This window comes from Oryctolagus cuniculus, chromosome 7 (genome assembly GCF_051225735.1).
Source record: "Oryctolagus cuniculus isolate XC-2025 breed Fujian yellow rabbit chromosome 7, ASM5122573v1, whole genome shotgun sequence".
NCBI lineage: Eukaryota > Metazoa > Chordata > Mammalia > Lagomorpha > Leporidae > Oryctolagus > Oryctolagus cuniculus.
The window spans coordinates 150,756,900-150,779,930 of NC_142873.1; the positions used below are offsets into that span (position 1 = coordinate 150,756,900).

The window sequence follows — 23,031 nt, forward strand, 5'->3', positions numbered from 1 at the left end:
GGCTTAGCAGTCTCACTGTTACGGGTTTAATATTTAAGCTTTACAATTAAGTATTTTTATTTAAACTAAATATACTTTGCCACTTGCTAAGTTTATACCCTTAGAATAGTTTACTAATCTCAGTTTTAATCCATAAAATAAGTTCATATAATGTATGATATTATGAGGACAAATCAAATGAGGTTATCTTAAGTTCCTAACTCAGTATTTGGCCTGTAGTAAGTCATAAATAAATTGAAACCATATTGGTGATTGGTGATGGGAAGTGTTCTAAGTCCAGACTGTGCAGTTCTGGAAATGCCAGCTACAGAGTGAAGTTGATTATAATAATAGAAACCATCTATGTGTTGCTTTGAACAATTATTACAAGCCCAAATGTTGTGTCCTTTTGGGCAGTGAACCAGCCGATGGAAGTTTCCTCTCTGTGTGTCTGTGTTTCTCTGTTCTTCAAATAAGATTTAAAAAAAAAAAAAAGTAAATAAAAATTGTTTCAAAATTAGGAGCATTTTTCACCAAAGGATATCTTGAAAAGAATAAAATGAAGCCACACAGAAGAAGATAATTGCAACTTAACCTAACAGTCAGAAAATAGCTCAGGTTTCTATATGTATAAGAGACTTACACAAACACTTCATTACCACCATATGCTGCTATTGAACCAGCCACAGATTGAATTGCAGGTCTTATAACCTGATTCATAGTCTTTAAGAATGGAAAAATGGGGTGGAGGGAAGTTATGGGGGAGAAGCCATTGTACTCCATAAGCTGTACTTTGGAAATTTGTATTCATTAAATAAAAGTTAAAAAAAAAATAAAAAATAAAAAAAGAACGGAAAAATGACGTATTTCCATCCATATACAGTAAATTTTACAAATATTATTTAAAAAAATTTTTTTTATTTTAAAGGTAGAGTTACAGAGAGGCAGAAGCACAGAGAAAGAGAGATCTTCTATCTGCTAGCTCCCTCCCCAAACGACCCCAAAAGCCTGAGCTGGGTTGATCTGAAGCCAGGAGCCAGGAGGTTCTTCTGGGTCTCCCACATGGGTGCAGGCACCCAAAGGCTTGGGCTGTCTCCTGCTGCTTTCCCAGGCCATAGCAGAGAGCTATATCGGAAGTAGAGCAGCTGGGACTTGAACCAGTGCCCATATGGGATGCCTGCACTGCAGGTGGCGGCTTTACTTGCTCCGCCACAGTGCCAGCCCCTATAAACAATAAATATTAAAGTAATCACAAATCATTAAAATTGTAATTAGTATAACATTCTTTTTTTTTTTTTTTTTTTTTTTTTTTGACCGGCAGAGTGGACAGTGAGAGAGAGAGACAGAGAGAAAGGTCTTCCTTTGCCGTTGGTTCACCCTCCAGTGGCCGCCGCGGCTGGTGCGCTGCGACCAGCGCACCGCGCTGAGCCGATGGCAGGAGCCAGGTGCTTCTCCTGGTCTCCCATGGGGTGCAGGGCCCAAGCACCTGGGCCATCCTCCACTGCACTCCCTGGCCACAGCAGAGAGCTGGCCTGGAAGAGGGGCAACCGGGACAGAATCCGGCGCCCCGACCGGGACTAGAACCTGGTGTGCCGGCACTGCAGGCGGAGGATTAGCCTAGTGAGCCACGGCGCCAGCCTTAGTATAACATTCTTAACCATTGGTTTGACATAGTTGTAAAACAAAGTTTTACAAAACTGTATTTGCCGCAGTACTGATAGATACAGACATTTCTTTTTTTCTTTCCTTTTTGTTTGTTTTTTAATTTTAGCTTAAGAAATGTATAGGCCTTTGCCACTTATCATGGGTTATTGTTAGTCATTTAAATAATGTAATCTGGTGCTAATCAGTCACACATAGTCATACAATGTGAGCCTAAATAGGTAGTTTGAGGAGGTGGAAATAATAGCAGTAAAAGTTAGGAGTATTGGAAATCAAAGCACTATTTTTTTGAGCTAGATGGCAGGTAAGCTTTGTACCCACTCTGTTGTCCCTATTTTACAACTTTATCTGAAATTTGGAAAATTGCCTAAATTGGGATTCAATGCTTAGAGAAGTCTTGAAATTTTTTTCAGTAGTTTTCTTTGTTAAGTGACAAAATTTTAGTTCAAACAATGAAGTAGAGCAGTGGTCTTGATCAGGGGTGTTTTGCCCTCAGGGAGCAGTTGGTTTTATCTGGAGACGTTTTTTGATTCTTGTTAATGAGTACAGGCCAGGCTGCTACTAAATATCTTATGATGCGGGGAGAGGCTCCCCCAACAAGGAGTTACCCAGCCAAAGTGGCAGTAGTATTGAGATTGCTGAGATTTTAAGGTACAGAATACTTGCTTTCATTGTTTAGAGCAGTTTTTTAACAGTAGCTTTAAAAAAAAAAGATTTTATTTATTTATTTTAGAGGTAGAGTTACAGAGAGTGAGAAGGAGAGACAGAGAGAAAGGTCTTTCATCCTTTGGTTCACTCCTCAAATGGCCAAAATGGCCAGAGCTACACCGATCCGAATCCAGGAGCCACGTGTTTCTTTTGGGTCTCCCACACAGATGCAGGGTCCTAAGCACTTGGGCCATCTTCTGCTTTCCCAGGCCATAGCAGAGAGCTGGCTCAGAAGAGGAGCAGCTGGGACTAGAACTAGTGCCTGTATGGGATGCTGGCACTGCAGGCAGAGGATTAACCTACTGCACCACAGCGCTGGCCCTCTAGAGCAGTTTTTAAACCTTTCTTCTGCTCCCATGTAAGTCAAATGGATAGCTTACATCTGAAATTCCTTTCTTCACTTTGAAGTGATTATCTAGGTGAATCCTAAAGAAAAATATTAAATTGTACACCAGTATTTTGTTTTCTTTTTTTGTTTGTTTGTTTGTTTGTCTATTTATTTGAGAGGCAAAGCTATACACAGAGGGAGAGACAGAGAGAGAGGCCTTCCATCTGCTGGTTCACTCCCCAGATGGCCACAATGGCTAGAGTTGGAATGATCCAAAGCCAGGAGCAGGGAGCTTCCTTTGGGGTTCCCTCCCACATGGGTTCAGGGGCCCAAGCACTTGGGCCATCTTCCACTGCTTTCGCATGCCATTAGCAAAGAGCTGAATCAGAAACGGAGCAGCCAGCTGGGACATGAATCGGCACCCTTATGGGATGCTGGCACCACAGGCGGAGGCTTAGCCTACTTCATCACAGTATTGGCCCTTGTACACCAGTTTTTTCCATGAAGTCTTAAAAGATGTTAGGCTTTTAAGAAAAACTGCCACAGACATTTGGCCTAACAATAAAGATGCTGATTAAGATGCCCACACACCATATGGACTGCTTGAGTTTGAATTCAGCTCCGCTCCTGATTTAAGCTTCCCGCTAATGCAGACCCTGGGTGCATTGATGATCGCTGAAATAACTGGGTTCCTGCTACCCATGAGAGAGACCGGACTCTAGCCTCTGTCACTGTGGGTATCTGGGAAGTACATCCACGAGTAGGAGCTCGGGTTCTTCCTTTCTCTCTCTCTCTGTCTCTCTGTCTCTCTCTCTCTCTCTCTCTCTCTGTTTCCCTGCCCCTCAAAGAAAAAGAGAGAGTGTGTGCTTTACATTTAGAGGAAACTAATAGAATGGCTTTTCCCAAGTTGCCCTGAAAATGAGACGTATAGATGTATGTGCTGTTGCCTGCTCCACCAAGCCCTACCATGGTAAGCTATGAAAGGCTTAAGGAGATTGTTAAGAGATAGTAAATGTTGTCTTCTTGTTTCTATACTGATTCTAGAAAAATCTCAAGGATAAACTCCAGTCTTTTTGTATATAGTATCTGGAGCATCTCTGCCTGCCCAGTGTTTTCTGGTGCTTTTATTCATTAATCTTTATTATTTTTTGAGGGAGAGAGAGAGAGAGAGACAGAAAGCATTCCTCTCTGCTGCCTTACCCCTCAAATGCTAGCAATGGCCAGGGCTGGGCCAGGGCTGGGCCAGGGCTGGGCCAGGGCTCTGGAGTACACCACAGCTTCTGTTAGTTCAGCTAGGCAAGACAACAGAGGTATGCAATACCCCTTGCGTGAACAGCAAAGCATTTAACTAGAACTTAGCATTTCTTTTAGAAAGAGGACACCTGAATTGCATGGCAAATGAAGAACAATGGGCAAGGGAAATGTTGTCTTTTATCTAAATCTGTACTTAAATATAATTTTAATTGAATTATTAAAATGTTAAATTTATGCTTTTGTTTTACTCATAATTGCAATGAATATCTGTCTCAGAAACCTCTAGAATATAAATTCCTAAGGACAGAAATATTTTCTGTTGTGTTCACTACTCTCTTCCACTTCCTGGCACATAATAGACCCTAAGACTTGTGCTGTAAGTGAGTCAATGCCTGAATGAGAGAGTGACCAGCTTGAAAGAGTTTAATATAATATGATCTGAGACTGCTCTTGTTACTTTTTCCTCTGCTCTGGCAGCCAGCCATACCTCAGCTACAAAGAATGACATTAAAGATAGGGGTGGTTTTTGTTATGGTGGTTTTTTTGTTTTTGTCATTCTGTGCCCTGTGTTACCAGGCCCAGAACTTGTATGTTGCCACTTTAAGTGCCTAAAAGGAAACTATGAAAAAAAATGACAAGACTGAGAATAGGAAGAGATAGAGAGCAAGGGACACAGAAGAATCTTGTCAGAAGTCAAGTCTGGAATCACAGACATGGAAAGTCAACCTTGACTGGAGGAGGAGGGATCTACAGCTTACCTGATGGGAGATAACAGATGTGTTGGTGAAAAGATGATCAGAAATCGCCTGCCCTTTCATAACTGCATTCCCTTTGACTCTTGTGTTTGTTTCTGAGCACTACATACCTCTTCAGGTGTATCTCAGAGATGTGTTTTGATAGATGTATTCCTGGTGTACATGGTGGGTTATGTACAGTTTTAGCAGGTGACTTACTAAGGTCAGGACCATAACCACTAGTAGAGGATAGCATGTCACTGTGAGCTCACGACAATTGCTTTACTGCTGTGCCCATGTAAGAGTAAGCCAGGCTCTAGAAAGCCACGTTAGAGAATTAGTAAGGAAGTGCCGTTTGCTTGCATTGTACTCGTCATATTACCAACTGACTCAGCTCAGCACGTGCTTTGCGGGCAAAATGACTACTGGGCTGTGGGGTTATTGCCAGCGTCTTTATGTTCTGCAACAGCATGCTAAGTCGTGTCGAGGCTTGTCCTTGCACGTTTCTGTTCCCCTACTTGACTGTCATTACCACACAGCTGACTGCCTCGGTGATTCTCTGGGAATGTGCTCCTTTTGGAGAAGAGAAGTATATACTCTGAATGCTAACAAGTATGTCAGAGAATGAGTCTTGTTACCTGAAGAAAATCACTTTGTGACGCAGCAGCATTCATATCCAAGACTGCTGAGGGCCCTATATGTAGGCAGGCCACGTTTCTCCTGTGGGGGGAAAAAGGGAAGGGAGGGGCGGGTGGAGGAAGGTGATTTCTGTTGACTATGTCTCTTGCTTACTTAGTGAACATGCTTACTAAGATGTTCCTACTGACTCCCTTGCTCCCTGAGGAAAACAAACCATCTTTTAACCCATTTAAAACACAAATACATCTTCATTTTGATAACTGTCTACCATTAAATAAAAATTATAGTTTCTAAATAATTCCTTTTCTCACTGTCACACAAAATCTTTCATTCTTGCTACTTTCCATGGTCACATTTGCAAACATCTGTGTTGTCCGTGGTTAATGGACTGATGTTTGTGTCCCCTCAAAATTTATAACTTGAAGCCTAACCTTCGCTGTTGATGTGGGCAGGTAGGGCCTCTGGGGCCTAAGTAAGTTCATAGTTTATAGTAAAGTTTATGGTGCCTTTCTAAGAAGAAGAACTCCAGAGCAGTTTCTCCCCGCATCCTGAGGGTACAGTGAGACATCAGCTGTATGCACGTTAGGAGGTGGGTCTTCACCAAGAGCCAAGTGACACCTTGACTTTGGACTTCTCAGCCTCCAGAACTGTGAGGAATCAATGCCTGTTGTTAAAGTCTCCCCACTCTGTCCCCCCATTTTTAGAGCAGTTGGAGCAGACTTAAGACATCTGTTCTTCATATTCTGTTTAGACTAAACAATTTCAGCCTCTTGACAAGCCATTGTCCATCAGGCAACATAGATTGACTTATTAATGTCATGGTCCTGTCACATTTATCATCTCTGAGAGCAAAGACATTTACCACGAATCACGCTTTGCAGAGGCTGTGTTCTACTTGGCTTACTGATTTCCGCAACCACCCCCAGAGGGCATTAACATTATGTCCCAAAGCAAGCCTTCAGTGAGCTGTGCAGCTAGGCATTCTTTCATTCAGAATTCCTTTTTTGCAAATCTGTGGCCATTCTGTTTATTATTTGGCCTTAATACTTTCAAGTGAAAAGCTTATGTATGATCACATATTCTTTATGTTCTATACTTGTGAAAGTTCCCTTGACCAGTGTTTGGGGATCCCAGATGTTCATTTCCCTTGCTTTTTGTACTTTTTTCTTACTGTTTAGTGAATAAGTTTGCTTAGATCCTTTCTTTAATAGCCATGTTGTTATAATACAAGTTACTGTTACTTTTTAGGCATAGGCATGTCACATACAGCTCTGAGTGTTTAATTGTAGCTATATTAATTGTTTGTGGGCCCCCTATTATGTGTCAACCTCTATTGTTCTCCTTACCAGGACAGTCAGATTTAGTCCTGTCAACAGTCTTGATAGATGTCCTCATTTCCATGTTCAAAGGAAACAGGTGCAGTGAAGCTAAGTAACTTGGCCAAAATTATACAGCAGAACTCTGATTATGACTGTGGCCCAATTTCCTACTTCCTCCCATTTGCTGGTTCACTCTCCAGATGCCCACAATGGCTAGCACCAGGCTAGGGCCAGAGCCGGAGCCAGGATCCGGGAATACCATGTAGGCCTCCCACAAGTATAGCAGGAATCCAATTGCTTGAGCCATCACGATTGCCAGTTTTAGGAAGCAGAGCCAGGAATCTGAACCAGCAACTGCTGCGCTGTGGGGTGCAGGCGTTTCAGCTGCTGGGCTCCTCAAGAGCTACTTTCTGATGTCCTTCAGTCTGCAGTCTGGAGGGTGTGTTTGCAGGTGCAGGGGCTGATGCTCGCTGAGGTGACTGATAGAGTTCACACAGCTGTATCGTTAGGGAACTGGGGTTCATTTCCAGTGCTCCTTCAGAGTACACACTCCTCTGCACGCTTCAGCTACAGCCCACCTGACAGACCAGTGCTTCCGCAGCATCCATGTCATTAAATGCACAAAGCTGTCCTCTCAGCTGGGTACAAGCGTGCCCCCCTTGTTTTAGATGATAAACCTGGAGCTTTTGTTAAAGACCGTGTGTGTGTGTGTGTGTGTGTGTGTGTGTGTGTTTCTCAAGCAAGAAAATAGTCTGAGCCTAAGCCTTTAACTTTTGGATTTCGACGTAACCTCCCCTGCATAAAAGTTTGTAAAAATCATAGCTGAGAAATTTTATACTCAGGGACTTTATGGCACAGCCTTTAACATCATTTGTATGGTGGAATTCACCCTTACCAGATGTGATTTGTGTTTGTTTTTTCACCCAGACCATCACAAATTGTATTTGTTTCAACTCTCTGACTTTTGAGGGGAGCAGGAGAACTCAGTTAAACTCTGGTCCCTCTTACCATGTGAGGCTACGTCAAAAAATGTGTGGAGGGGCTGTTGTCAACAAGCAGGTTAAGCCACTGCCTGATACACCATTTCCCTTATCATTGTCCCAGTCCATCTCCTGGCTACCCCATTTCTGATCCAGCTCCCTGCTAATACACCTGGAAGCAACAGATGATGGCTCAAGTACGTGAGTTCCTGCCACTCATGTAGGAAACCGGCTAGAGTTCCTGGCTTCTGGCCTTAGCCTGGCCTGGCCCTGACTATTGGAGCCATAAGAAAAGAAATAAATATTTTTTAAGTTTGTGGGGAAAATGGAATTAAAAGATATGTTTATCTTGTTATAAAAAATCTCAAAATCCATGTTTATATTTTACTGTTTGCTTTTGAAAGGCAAGGAGACAGAGAAGGATCGTCTATGCAGTGGTTCATTCTGCAAATGCCCACAGTGAACACAGCAGTCGGGGCTGCTCTGGTAGAAGCTAGGAGCCAGGAACTCAGTTGTCTCCTGCATGGGTGGCAGAGACCCAGTACTTGAGGCGTCTTCTGTGGTCTCTCAGGGTCTACAACAGCAGGAAGCTGAAAGCAGAAGCAGAACTGGAGACCAAAACTAGGCACTACAATATGGGAGGTGTGCGTCCCAAGAGGTGTTAGTAACCACTGTGCCAAACACCTGAACTTGCAGTTTTGTTTCTAATTTTTATTTATTTATCTGAAAGATAGAGGAGTTTCCATTCACTGATTCACTTCCCAAATGCCTACAACAGTGTTTCCTAGCCAAAACTGAGAGCTGGAAACTTAATTCAGGTCTCCTGCCCTAACCTGACATATCACAAGTTGCCTTCTAGGGTCTGCATTAGGAAGCTGTAAGCTGGAGCCTGGTTTCAGACCCCGGTATTCCAGTGTGGGATGTGGGTGTACCACTAGGCTAAACATACAGTCCCCTCGGAACTTTCTGAAGACCTCTCAGATTGCAGTGGTTTGTATTTTCATTCTGTTGTCCACATTTCTCCCATTTTCTGCACAGTAAATCCATAATGTAGAGAACATCTCTTTGGAGCCCAGGCCATTTTTTCTTACCTATCAATTATATACTTAATATAGATGATGATGCATATGCCAAGAAGTTGGATGGGACTGTTCAATTGGTGTTTTGTTTCTTTGTTCGTTTTGTTTGTTTGTTTGTTTGTTTGTTTTGGACAGGCAGAGTTAGACAGTGAGAGAGAGAGACAGAGAGAAAGGTCTTCCTTCCATTGGTTCACTCCCTAAATGGTTGCCACAGCCGGCGCGCTGTACCGATCCAAAGGCAGGAGCCAGGTGCTTCTCCTGGTCTCCCATGGGGTGCAGGGCCCAAGTACTTGGGCCATCCTCCACTGCACTCCCGGGCCACAGCAGAGAGCTGGCCTGGAGAGGGGCAACCGGGACAGAATCCGGCACCCCGACCGGGACTAGAACCCGGGGTGCCGGCGCCGCAGGCGGAGGATTAGCATAGTGAGCCGCGGCGCCGGCCAATTGGTTTAATTTAACATTCCTAAGAAGCAACAGATTGAAATAGCATTTAGTTTGTTCTAGAACCTGTTATGTTGGTGCTCTGTTATATGCCAGCTGCTCATAAATACAGTTCTTGATTCTCTGTTGTATTTCTTAATCAGTGCATTATTGTGTGTTCTGGGTCCTGTATAATAAAAGATAGACACTACCTTTGGCATTTGCTTTCAAAAATCTTTGCTTTCATGGAGCATTTCTTGAAGACTGAAAAACTCCTGAGCCCCCTTGTGTGAGTGTAGAATAGGCCTGACTATGAAATAATTTATAGTCACTTCTATTTGTTTGCCTGAATTCAGAGTAAGGATATATTAATATCGCTACAGTTGTCTAAAAATTATTTGATGATGTTCCTGTCTTCTTTTTTTAAAAAAGATATATTTATTTGAAAGTCAGAGTTACATGGCGAGAGGAGAGGGAGAGGGTGAATGTGAGGGGGAGGTCTTGTATCCCATGGTTCACTCCCCAGTTGGCCACGACAGCCAGAGCTGCACTGATCTGAAGCCAGGAGCAAGGAGTGTCTTCTGGGTCTCCCACACAGGTGCAGGGGCCCAAGGGCTTAGGCCATCTTCTACTGCTTTCCCAGGCCACAGCAGAGAGCTGGATTGGAAGGGGAGCAGCCAGGTCTAGAACCGGAACCCACATGGGACGCCGGTGCTACAGGCAAGGGCATTAACCCGCTCCATCCTGTCTTCTTTAGTTAATGCTTCTTGCTATGTAAGGTAACACCTAGTTCCTTCGTTGATTAGAAGCAGACTTGTTAAATGAACTTTTAATCATCATAGGAAATATATTGGAGTGTGTGCTGTCATTTCTCATGCAAATACAGTATGGCATTGTAGTGCTCTGTGTCAGGACATTTTTCCAGTCATTCAGCCGTGATCTACAGCTGTCCCAAGTTCGTTCTTTTTTTTTTTTAGATTTATTTCATTCATTTGAAAAACAGATTTATAGAAAGTGGGGTCGGGGAAGAGGGGCAAGGAAAGAGAGAGCTCTTCCATCCTCTGGTTCAACTCCCTGGAAGGCCATAATGGCTGGGCTGGACCAGGTGGAAACCAGGAGCCAGAAATTCCATCTAGGTCTCCCAGTGGGTGACAGACACTGAGCCATCTGCTACTGCTTTCCCAGACCCATTAGTGGGGAGCTGGATTGTAAGCAGAGCAGCTGGGACTGGAACTGATACTCATATGGGATGCCAACACTGCAAGTGGCAGCTTAACCCACCACACAACACCAGCCTCCCAAGTCCACTCTTGATAGTTGGTAGCTATTTTGTGAGTATAAATACAGTACATATTCTAGGGCAAGCACAAATACATTTTAGAACTTTGGAACTCACTTTGTGATTCCAGAAAAACTTTTTTGCCGTTTTATACAGTTGTGCTCAATGGGGATTTCATCTGTAAAATACATATTTTATTGTCAGAATCATTGTGACAGATCTGTTAATATTCTAGACATGTTCATAAAATGTCTATGTTTGGTCGTAAGTAACCTGAAAGATAGGAGCTATTGCAGTTCCTGGGAAGCAGTTACTGCATCTGGATGGAAACCTGTGAGCCTCCAAATTGCATTCCTGCTTTACTCTGGATCTTTCTGTATGTCAAGGGGTTATTTCAAATGTGGTCATTTGTTAGGCCACACTTTCAGAGATTTTTTTTTTATTTTTATTTATTTATTTTTTTTTTGACAGGCAGAGTGGACAGTGAGAGAGAGAGACAGAGAGAAAGGTCTTCCTTTGCCGTTGGTTCACCCTCCAATGGCCGCCGCGGCCGGCGCACTGCGCTGATCCGATGGCAGGAGCCAGGAGCCAGGTGCTTTTCCTGGTCTCCCATGGGGTGCAGGGCCCAAGCACCTGGGCCATCCTCCACTGCACTCCCTGGCCACAGCAGAGAGCTGGCCTGGAAGAGGGGCAACCGGGACAGAATCCGGCACCCTGACCGGGACTAGAACCTGGTGTGCCGGCGCCGCTAGGCGGAGGATTAGCCTAGTGAGCCGCGGCGCCGGCCCACTTTCAGAGAATTTTAATACCTTCTATTGGCATGTACATAATAATCAGTGAGTATACTGCTATATATTGATAACCATAGTAAGTACTACTATTGTACTATTGTGACATTCCCTTAAAGAAAAGAAACAGTATCTGAAAAGCCCTCAAATATTCTGACTTCTACTATTTTTTTAAGATTTATGGATTTATTTGAAAGGCAGAGTTACAGAGACAGATTTTCTAGCTGCTGGTTCACTCCCCAAATTGCCACAATGGCTGGAGCTGGGCTAATTTGAAGCTAGGAGCTTCTTCTGGGTCTCCCATATGGGTGCAGAGGCCCAAATACTTGGACCATCTTCCGCTGCTTTCCCAGGCGCATTAGCAGGGAGCTGGATCAGAAGTGGAGCAGCTGGGACTGCAACCAGTGCCCATATGTGATACTGGTGCCACAAGTGGCAGCTTTAATTGCTACACTGCAGTATTGGCCCCACGCTTCTACCATTTTCTGGAGTTAGGCTCTTACCTACTATAATAGTTCTAAATCAATATTCCCCTGCCTTAAGTCATTTCTGTTTGTTCCATTAAATCAAAATACTTAATGATAGTTTACAAATAAAAAAGTAATAACCCAACAGAGGTAAATCAAAAAAGTCTAGTTAGGTAAAAAGAGGTCACAGGTGTAATGATATGATGTGAATTTCCGATTCAGCTAAAGGCATGGCTATAAAAGATGTATGAGAATAATATGTATCTGTTCTTTAGAATATTCAAGACATCTTATTGTTGAATCATGAAATGCCTGAAGCTGAATTGTGTATCCCTTGTAGAAAACCTACCTGTTTTTCAGTAGCATTATTTTGCACAATAATGAAAATAGACATTTTGAATGTCTTTAATCTTGCTGCTTTTACGTTTTCCTATCTGCGTGCAGCTCAAAGTACCGATGGCAGACAAGCCTGGTAACACAGTGAATTTTCGGAAATTATTGCTGAACCGTTGCCAGAAGGAATTTGAAAAAGATAAAGCAGATGATGATGTCTTTGAGAAGAAGCAGAAAGAACTTGAAGCTGCCAGTGCTGTAAGTGTATCATCAGAAAGACAGTGTTCACGCGTGTTGAGTGCTTCCAAGGACACGTGAGGCCGGGTACAGCATCTCCCCGCTTCCTTAAAGGGGTTCTGTTTTATTCCTCTTAGTGCTGAATGTCAGAGCAGCTCAGCTCTCCGCAGCAGCGTTCAGTCTAAACCTAGACTTGAGAGAGGGCGTTGGGTTCTGGAGATCTGAAATGCAGGAGGTCTTTGTGGGTGTAGTTCGTGTTTTGAAAAGTAAGTCCCCAGTCGCTGTCAGATCCTCACAGGGCATCTGACGCTCAGAACGAGTAAGGATCGTGAGGCATACAACTTTTCATTAAGATGCTCTTACTCCTTCTCACACGACAGCCAGAGGAGAGGACAAGGCTTCATGATGAACTGGAAGAAGCCAAGGACAAAGCCCGACGGAGATCCATTGGTAACATCAAGTTTATTGGAGAACTCTTTAAACTCAAAATGCTGACTGAAGCCATCATGCACGACTGTGTGGTGAAACTGCTAAAGAACCACGATGAGGAATCCCTGGAGTGTCTGTGTCGCCTGCTCACCACCATTGGCAAAGACTTGGACTTTGAGAAAGCAAAGGTAAAAATTCAGAAACTTTCCACAGAGGCTCTGGGTTGCAAAATACTCTCTCACCCCCACAGCTGAGGCTGTTAATTTCCCTTTGTCTATCTAATCATCAGTTTTTGGCCAGCATGTTCCCTGCCACATTTGCATTAGAGTCATAGAGGAGCAGGTTCCAAATTATACAGAAGACAATTTGTAGATTGTTCACATTATTTGTCACTTGTCTCTTTTCTTCCTCCGTAACTATTTCATAGGTCATTTATTTGTACAGCAAGTTTTAAGCTGAAATAAAAAAAAGAAAAGCTACTATGTGTCAGGCTCTAGGGTGGTACAGAAATGTGGAAAACCCAGTAGTTCACTTTTTTTTGAAGATTTATATTATTTTAGATAGAGATTGGTCTTCCATCTGCTGGTTCACTCCCCAAATGGCTGCAATGGCCATGTCTGAGCCAGGCTGAAGCCAAGAGCCAGCAGCATCTTCCAGGTCTCCCACGTGGGTGCAGGGACCCAAGCCCTTGGGCCATTCTCTGCTTCTTTCCCAGTTGCATTATCAGGGAGCTGTATCAGAAGTGGAGCAGCCAGGACTTGAACCTTATAGGATGCTAGCACTGCCAGCTACAGCTTATCCAGCTATGCCACAATGCTGGCCCCTGGTTTTCTTCAAGTTTATGCTCTGATTAATGGCCCATCTAGCTAACCATAATATAAGAATTCACCAAAAATACTATAATTCAAACATAACATAGTACTGTCCAAGTAAGGTTTGTGGAAATGAGAAGTGCTTCAAAGAAATAATGTCAGAACTGTTCCATAACATTTGAGTCAGCTAGAATTATGTTTAGCTATGACAGAAAATCCCAAGTACCTGTAGTTTCTACATTATTGAAGTTTTTCACTTATATAAGCAAAGTTCATAGATAAGTCCTTGTAGCTTACTGTTTCACATTCCTAAGGTAGAACATTAAGTCCTTAGAATTCTCAGCAGGAAAAGTAGGAAAAAAGGGGGACAAAGGACACAGCTACCTCTCTCATAAGGAAGGTTCCAGGGAGCTGCAAAATAGCATTTCCATTATATTCTGATCTATAATTAATAGCATAAAAAAGCCACCTGCTCAAAAGTCTGAAAAGTGTAATCTTTTCTTTGGGCAATCATATGGGCAATTAAAAATCCTGTCATATTATTCCTTAAACATTTAAAAGCTCTCTATAATGAAAAAAAATCTATATCATGAAATTACATTTGAATTCTTTAGCCAGAAATACTAATGATCTTGTTTCTTGTAGCCACGTATGGACCAGTACTTTAATCAGATGGAAAAAATTGTGAAAGAAAGAAAAACCTCATCTAGAATTCGATTCATGCTTCAAGATGTGATAGACCTAAGGCTGGTAAGTAGGAAAGAAAAGGAAATATACTACTAGTCTAAATTATTTTAATAAATTGAATAGGAGAAGGATGTCCTAACGTTAACATGTATAAAAACTTAATGCTGGTGCCAGTGCTGTGGTGTAGAGGGTAAAACCACTGCCTGTGGTGCCGGCATCCCATATGGGCGCCAGTTCTAGTCCTGGCTGCTCCTCTTCCGATCCATCTCTCTGCTGTGGCCTGGGAAAGCACTGGAAGATGGCCCAAGTGCTTGGGCCCCTGCACTCATGTTGGAGACCTGAAAGAAGATTCTGGCTCCTGGCTTCAGATAAGCCATTGTGGTCATTTTGGGGAGTGAACCAATGGCTGGAAGACCTTTCTTTCTGTCTCTCCCTCTCACTATCTATAAATCTGCCTCTTCAATAAATAAATAAAATATTTTCAAAAAAAAAACTTATGGTTGGGGCTGGTGCTGTGGTGTAGCAGGTTAAAAGCACAGTTTACAGCACCGGCATCCCATAAGGGCACCTGTTTCGAGTCCTGGCTGCTCCACTTCCGAACCTGCTCCCTGCTAATGCACTTCAGAAAGCAGTGGAGTGTCGCTCCCCCTCTTCGTGGAGGAACGACACTAAACCCTGCCTAGGCTTCATATCCGAGTCACGGCACCATTATGTCGCTCCCCCTCTTCATGGAGGAACGACACAGGACCCTGCGCTGTTCTTTTGTCTGCTCGGCCCTCCCCGGGTTTGCTGCTGGTTCTTCCCGGGTTGGCTACTGACCCTTCCACCTCCGTGGAAGGGCGGTCCCCCCTGCCACTTTCCCCACTTCCGCGGGGGAGCGGCACACCGCCGGCCGGCTCTCTCAGGGGCTGCTCAGATGTTCCTCAGGTGTTCCTGGTGCATGTTGTCTCTCTCCTCCTTTATAGTCCTCTTCCACCAATCCCAACTCTGCTACCCACATGCCGAGTACGCTGCTCTCCTCCAATCAGGAGCAGGATCAGCTCCTGCAGGTCATCACTCAAGTTGGCGAGAGGCAGCTGCGTAGAAGTTGTTACTCCCTTCTCAGCGCCATATTGTGGGAGAACAGATGCATAGAATAAGTCTTAATTCCAGTAATAGTCTAGTCCGAGTTGCTCCCCACAGTGGAGGATGACCTAAGTTCTTGGGTCCCTGCCACCCACATGGGAGACCCAGATGAAGCTCCTGTTTCCTGGCTTCAGCCTGGCCTAGTGCAAGCCATAGTGGCCGTTTGGGAAGTAAACCAGCAGATGGAAAACCTCTCTCAGTGTGTCTTTCCCTCTCTCTCTGAAACCCAGAGGAAGCTCCTGGCTCCTAACTTCAGGCTGGCTCAGCCCAGGTTGTTGGCAGCTACTTGGAGAGTGGGCTAACAGATAGAAGATATCTCCCTCTGTGTCTCTGCCTTTCAAATAAATAAATCTTAAAAAAAAAAAAAATGCTTCTGACTGGTGTTGCAGTGCAGTAGACTAGGTTGCCACCTGCAACACCAGCATCCTGTGTCAGAGCACTGGTTTGAGTCCTGGCTGCTTTGCTTCCCGTCCAGCTCCCTGCTAATGCACCTGGGAAAGCAGCAGAGGATGACCAAAGAACTTGGGACTGCCTCCCATGTGGGAATCCCAGATGGAGTTCTGGGCTCAGGGATTCAGCCTGGCCCAGTCCCATTTGTGATCATTTGGGGAGTGAACCAATGGATGGAAGATTCTTTGCCACTCTGCCTTTGAAATACATAAAATGTGTCTTTAAAATAAATAAACAAATAAATAAAATTAATGATTTTGCTTCAATACTCTCTGATCTTGAACTGGTGTATTCCTGAGAGAGTTAGGAACCTCTTAATTGTTGCGTGTTTCTACTCCTTACTTTGATTATCAGACTACATTGCAGTTTTGAAATAAGCAGTTCTGAATTCAGACTGTGGTCAATTAAATTTAGTTTTCGTGAGCTAAATGATCAGTCTGATCTTCACAATGAATGTTTGACTTTGCTGAGCCTTACACTTTTAATCTGTAAAATGGGGATGTTGTCTGCCTTGCAGATTTGTTGTAAAGATTCAGCGAGATCATTATGGAAAGTGCCCACATGTTGATGTTTTCTGCTCTATTGTTTTTCCTATAAACCCTCTTATTCTATAATAATGTTTTTCTCTTCTTATACCACATACAGTGTTTATCACTGTAGCCTGATTTCTTCTCTTAGTTAACTCCTGTAGGGAATATAGTGCAGCCAGCCCAAGGAGAGAAAGTAAATGCGGGGCACACCTCTTTCCTGTCTGAATCCAGCACTGGTGATGGTTCTCTGTTTTGCTAAAGCCCCGGCATGGCGTTGGGATCTCTCCTATTACCAAAGCCACTTGCATACTGGTGTGGTTTTTTTTTTTTTTTTTTTTGACAGAGTGAACAGTCAGAGAGAGAGAGAGAGAGAAAGGTCTTCCTTTGCCGTTGGTTCACCCTCCAATGACCACCGCAGCCGGCACACCGCGCTGATCCGAAGGCAGGAGCCAGGTGCTTCTCCTGGTCTCCCATGGGGTGCAGGGCCCAAGCACCTGGGCCATCCTCCACTGCACTCCCTGGCCACAGCAGAGAGCTGGCCTGGAAGAGGGGCAACCAGGACAGAATCCGGTGCCCCGACCGGGACTAGAACCCGGTGTGCCGGCGCCACTAGGCGGAGGATTAGCCTGTTGAGCTGTGGCACCGGCCTGCATACTGGTTTAAATCTGTTTGCCATCCTTGCCTCTGTCTAATAAGTAGAAAATACTTCCCCACCCATGCCTTCAGCTCCTTTTACTTGTATCAGATGTTAGAACATTAGGAAATGGAACAGGAAAGTATGAAGAGGCAACTTTTGGCCTTAGTAGAGGGGATAACCAAAGGGCACAATGGTGTGACACTTTGTGCAGGATCCAGAACCCTGATATTGGAGGAAGAAGAATGCTAGTCATCTTCTAATTAGACTCCCTATGGAGTGTGATATGAACTAATAGAACCCCTAGATTAAGGCAATGCCAAGGAACCCTTGTCCTTCTTGACTCCTCTTCCCTCTCCTCCTTTCAAATGTGCAGAATAATGATAAAATACATTTGGGCCAGTCTGTCCATTTGCTGTTGGAATGTGCATTGTACAGTTAAGTTGGTCAGGGTTGATTGAGAAGAATTTAATTCTTAACTCTAATTACCATACTGTACACAGTGCCATCCACATGACAGATGGAAAACTGCCATAATCTCAGATTTTGTAGGTAGTTTATACTTTTCTAGCAGTGAAAATTAAAAACTTATAATTTAATTTTATTTTTATTTTCAGCATCTGGCTGATAACCTGATTTTTCACTTTTCTAGTGTAATTGGGTGTCTCGAAGAGCAGATCAAGGGCCTAAAACTATTGAGCAGATTCACAAAGAAGCTAAAATAGAAGAACAAGAGGAACAGAGGAAGGTGCAGCAGCTCATGACCAAGGAGAAGAGAAGACCAGGTGAGTGAGGAGTCCACTGCGCTTTAGAGGACAGGGAGCTCGAGGGAAAGGTGTTGGAGTATTCTAGAGGGCAGAGTGTGGAAGATGCCACCTGGGGTATTGGAGGGCCTGGTTTGAGTCACAGCTCCACTCCTGATCCACTTCCTGATAATTATATCCTGGGAATACAGTAGGATGCTGCCTCCAAGTACTGGGTTATCTGCCACCCACGTGATCCCAGATGGAGTTCTGGTTTCCTGTCTTTGGCCTGGCCCAGCCCTAGCTGTTGTGGGCATTTGAGGAGTGACAAAGTGACTAGAATATCGTTCCCTGTCTCTGTCTTACTACCTTTCAAATAAAAGTTTATAAAGACAATATTTAGATGTGAAAGGAATGCAGAGAGAATAACCTGAAGAAAAGATAGTAATTTTTAAAAGATTTATTTATTATTTGAAAGGCAGAGTTACAGAGAAGCAGAGGCAGAGAGAGAGTCCTCCATCCACTGGTTCACTCCCCCAATGGCTACAATGGGCAAAGCTGCACTGATCTGAAACCAGGAGCCAGGAACTTCTTCCAGGTTTCCCACACAGGTGCAGGGGCCCAAAGACTTGCTTTCCCAGGCCATAGCAAAGAGCTAGATTGGAAGTAAGGCAGCGGGACTCAAACCGGCCCATATAAGGTGCCAGCACTGCAGGCAGCAGCGGCCCCAAGATAGTAATTTTCACTGAAGTATTTCTACCTGGAGACTAGTTATTAGGTAAAAGCAGAAAATGCAGGGTCTAAAAATCATTTCTTTGACTACTTCAAAGCCACTAATAAGACTTTATTGAGCATTTCCTATGTATTATTGACAGAAAAAGAAGCGTGAAATATGGTTTCTGGGGCCGACACTGGCATAATGAGTTAACCCACCACTTGCAGTGCCAGTGTCCCATATGGGTGACAGTTCAAGATCTGGCTTCTCTACTTCCTTTTTTTTTTTTTTTAATATCTATGTATTTATTTGAAATTCAGAGTTACACAGAGAGAGGAGAGGCAGAGAGAGAGAGAGGTCTTCCATCTGCTGGTCCCATATGGACACCGGTTCTAGTCCCAGCTGCTCCACTTCTGATCCAGTTCTCTTCTAAGGCCTTGGAAAGCAGTAGAAGATGGCCCAAGTCCTTGGGCCCCTGCACCTATGTGGGAGACCCGGAAGAGGCTCCTGGCTCCTGGCTTCAGATCGGCGCAGCTCTGGCCATTGCAGCCATCTGTAGAGTGTACCAGTGGATGGAAGACCTCTCTCTCTGCCTCTACCTCTCTCTGTAACTCCATCTTTCAAATAAATAAAATAAATCTTTTAAAAAAAAAAAAAAACTTTTAACTTGATTTGGCAGACATTAAAGAGCCATTGTCAGAGGAGTAATTTCATGCTTGAGATACATAATAAAAATCAATCGGGGCCAGTGCCATGGCTCATTTGGTTAATTCTCCACCTGCAGCGCCAGCCTCCCATATGGGCACCGGATTCTAGTCCCAGTTGGGGCACCGGGTACTAGTCCCGCTTGCTCCGCTTCCAGTCCAGCTCTCTGCTGTGGCCCGGGAGGTCCGTGGAGGATGGCCCAGGTGCTTGGGCTCCTGCACCCACAAGGGAGACCAGGAAGACGCACCTGGCTCCTGGCTTCGGATTGGCGCAGCGCCGGCCGTGGCAGCCATTTAGGGAGTGAACCAACGGAAGGAAGACCTTTCTCTCTGTCTTTTCCTCTCATTGTCTATAACTCTACCTGTCAAATAAATAATAAAAAAATCTAAAAAGAACCAATCTTGCTTTTTAAAAATTATATTTAAGGAATACAGACTTGACGCATTTAATAGACACAGATTTGGGCAGTCCTGCTTTTCACATGATGAATCAAGGGAGTGCACTTGATTCAGCCAGGTGTTGTTGCTGAAGCCCTGCATGTAAAGTGAGACTTTGTCATCAGTTAGAATAGAAGGGAGAGACAGATGCAAGAAGTTGGAAAGGTAAAATAGAGGGCATTTTACACCTGAAAAAATAATCTGTTGACTAAGAACATTGGGGTGAGAAACTTATTTTTATTTATTTTTTGACAGGCAGAGTGGACAGTGAGAGAGAGAGACAGAGAGAAAGGTCTTCCTTTGCCGTTGGTTCACCCTCCAATGGCCGCCGTGGCCAGCGCGCTGCGGCCGGCGCACTGCGCTGATCCGATAGCAGGAGCCAGGTACTATCCTGGTCTCCCATGGGGTGCAGGGCCCAAGCACTTGGGCCATCCTCCACTGCACTCCCTGGCCACAGCAGAGAGCTGGCCTGGAAGAGGGGCAACCGGGACAGAATCCAGCGCCCCGACCAGGCCTAGAACCCGGTGTGCTGGTGCCGCAAGGCGGAGGATTAGCCTAATGAACCGCGACGCCGGCCGAGAAACGTTTTTAAAAGACAAATTATAGAGGGGAGAGTCCTGCCCCTGCACCGTGGCATAGTGGGTAAAGCTGCTGCCTGCAGTGCCAGCATCCCATATGGGTGCTGGTTTGAGTCCCAGCTGCTCTACTTCCAATCCAGCTCTCTGGGGTGGCCTGGGAAAGCAGTACAAAATGACCCAAGTCCTTGGGCCCCGGTACTCATGTGGGAGACCTAGAAGAAGCTCCTGCCTCCTGGCTTTGGATTGGCGCAGCTCCAGGCATTGCAGCCATCTGGGAGTGAACCAGTGGGTGGAAGACCTCTGTCTCTCTCTCTCTTTCTGCCTCTGCCTCTCTGGAACTCTGCCTTTCAAATAAATAAAAATAAATAAATCTTTCAAAAAAAAGACAAATTATAGGGCTGGCATTGTGGTACAGCAGAGTAAGCTGCTTGTGATACTGGCATCAACGGAGTGCTTTTCAAGTCCCAGTTGTTCCGCTTCTGATCCAGCTTCCTGCTGCTGCATCTGGGAAGGCAGTGGAGAATTGGCCCAAGGGCTTGGGAAAGCTGGATGGAGTCCCAGGCTCCTGGCTCCAGCCTGGCCCATCTTTGTCATTGCAGCCATTTAGGGAGTGAACCAGTGGATGGAAATCTCCCTCTGTCTGTAACTCTGCCTTTGAAATAAATAAATCTGAGAGAGAAATGGTAAATTTTTTGCTCTGTTCATTTCCAGAAGACAGTAGAACATCTAAACGGGAATGCTCCTCTGCAGTAAACAGAAGAGTGACTAGGTCACGTGGTAAAGTGGCTGAGAGCATAGACTGGAGCCTGTCTGGCCTTGAATTTCAGCTCTCCTCCCTCTTAGATGTGTAGCCTTGGATAAGAGAAGACAAACAAAAAACTAATAGTTGTACCTAGAATTTTTGTGAGGACGAAATGAGGGTGAAACGTGATGTTTTTAGATTCACATCTAGCTCACAGCAGATACTCAGTTACCCTTAACTGCTACTTATTGAAGACACCGGAGGGTTCATAGTGAGATTGTTAGGAGAAATAACTCTCCCATGGAAGAAAGTTTTCTCTTAGCTGTCATGGGTGCCACACTGCACCACAGTACCTGCACAGTGCTTTTTAGATAATGGCTATTTACTACTGAACTAGGTTGAGAGAGAAGATATCAAAGCTTAATGCATGAAGGATGTTCACAGGTGACTAAAGGAAAAGAACTCTTGGGGAGTGACAGATGAAGAGCACATAGAAAGGAAAAATACTCTGAGACAAGTTTCTTAGAAACAAGGAGGCAGCAAGTCTGTTCATAACCAATAATATCAGATAACGCAGAAAATCAAGACATGTTCATAAATAAGAATCAGAAAAGGTTTTGGATAGACAATTTGATTTGTTTATTCAATGAATATTTACTGAGTGCCAGTCAATTAGTAAGGACAAAGTCACATCTTAAGTAATCTTACTATATATTTAAACAAAATATATAAACTGTCAAATTTGTTGTATGGAGAGATAAAGTGAGGGAATGGGGAGTGTAAGGCTCAGTAAACAGGGAGGTTAGAGAACCTCTGGAAGCTGATGCTGTTTGAGCAGAGACCTACAGCAGATTTTAGTTCATGTGGGTGTCTGAGGAAGAAGGTTTCAGCAATGGGAACAGTAGGAAAGATCTGAACAGCATTTGCAGGAAACAGCACGGAGACAGTGTGGCTGGAGCTAAGGGGCCTGAGGAGGAAGTGGGAAAAGCTGGGGACTGAGAGGGGTCCGGGATGCACCACTGAGAGCTCAGGAGGCCGTGTGGGAGTCTTGTCTGTTTCTCCGAGGTAGAAAGGTAAGACAAGGATTTTGAACAAAATAATGACGAGTTCCGGCATATGCTTTACTGGGGTCGTATTGGCAGCCATGACAAACCTGGCAAGGATGAAAGCAGGGAGGCCAGTGAAGAGGTCTCTTTAGTCATCTGGGAAACATCGCTAATGCTGGTAGTAGCTACAAGGGTTAGGCTCTGAATATGCTGGAATATGCCGTAAAGGCTGCACTGACAAGATTTGCTGACAAATTGGATGAGAGAGAGAAGAATGAAAGCTGAAATTTTGGAGAGGATCGCAGCAGACTCGCTGCATCACCAGCAGCACTGGGTGAAATCGTTTCCCTCTGACTTGTTTGAAAGTGTTGCAGCCCTGAACGTCCAAACTAGACTTGGCCTGCCTTGTCCAGCGCTGAAATTTTGTGTGTGTGTGTGTGTGTGTGTTGTTGGTTTCTTGTAGGTTAGTGAGAATGTTTCACAGGAGATCCAGCGGAAGCAGCACTTCCTTACATCCTCAAGCTGCGGATATTGTAGACCCTCAGCAGTGCTGGAACAGCGTCTTTTGTGTCTTGTCTTGGGTTTCATTGGAGTGACTGGGTTGCACACATTGCTCACCCTCACTGTTATGCCGACTGGAGGCAGATGAGAGAATGGCTCTTTCTATTCTTCCTGCAGGAGTCCAGAGAGTGGACGAAGGTGGCTGGAACACTGTACAAGGGGCTAAGAACAGTCGGGTCCTGGACCCCTCAAAATTCCTGAAAATCACTAAGGTGAGTGTGACATTTTAAACACACTATACCACATTCCCATCACAACTCTCAAAAGTAATTCTTACTCACATAAAAAACCATTTTACATATTTTTATGGGTAAGTTGTTTGCTACAGACAGATTTCTACATTGATCACCATGTTCTACATATTTGTCTTGCCACCAAGCCTTTTTATTTCTACGTGGATTTACTATAGTAGGAAGTGCCTAATTATGTGAGGTATGAGATACTTAGTGTAGGAGAGATAATGATAAAAGTTTTTAAGAAGTCTTAGTCAGTTGCAGGCTTGCACAAATTGTATTGTTAACTCTGGGGAAAAAGCAAATACCTGTTTAATTTAGCCATGAAAGGAATAAATGGTTTTCCATAAAAAGAGCTAAAAGGAGTCACAGAGGACCTACTAAAAATCATTTTTGTA

At 44.2% G+C, this 23,031-nt stretch overlaps 1 protein-coding gene across 50 annotated transcripts in view; it reads left to right on the plus strand.

The window, feature by feature from the left end:
• Window positions 1-23,031, plus strand: part of EIF4G3 (eukaryotic translation initiation factor 4 gamma 3) — a 376,646-nt gene that overhangs the window by 299,281 nt on the left and 54,334 nt on the right. For all 50 annotated transcript variants that reach the window (XM_089301376.1, XM_089301377.1, XM_089301378.1 and 47 more), the window contains 5 exons: window positions 12,081-12,227; window positions 12,587-12,823; window positions 14,093-14,197; window positions 17,526-17,658; window positions 22,518-22,612. In XM_089301376.1, coding sequence (XP_089157502.1) covers window positions 12,081-12,227; window positions 12,587-12,823; window positions 14,093-14,197; window positions 17,526-17,658; window positions 22,518-22,612 — 717 coding nt within the window. The remainder of the gene's footprint in view (window positions 1-12,080; window positions 12,228-12,586; window positions 12,824-14,092; window positions 14,198-17,525; window positions 17,659-22,517; window positions 22,613-23,031) is intronic.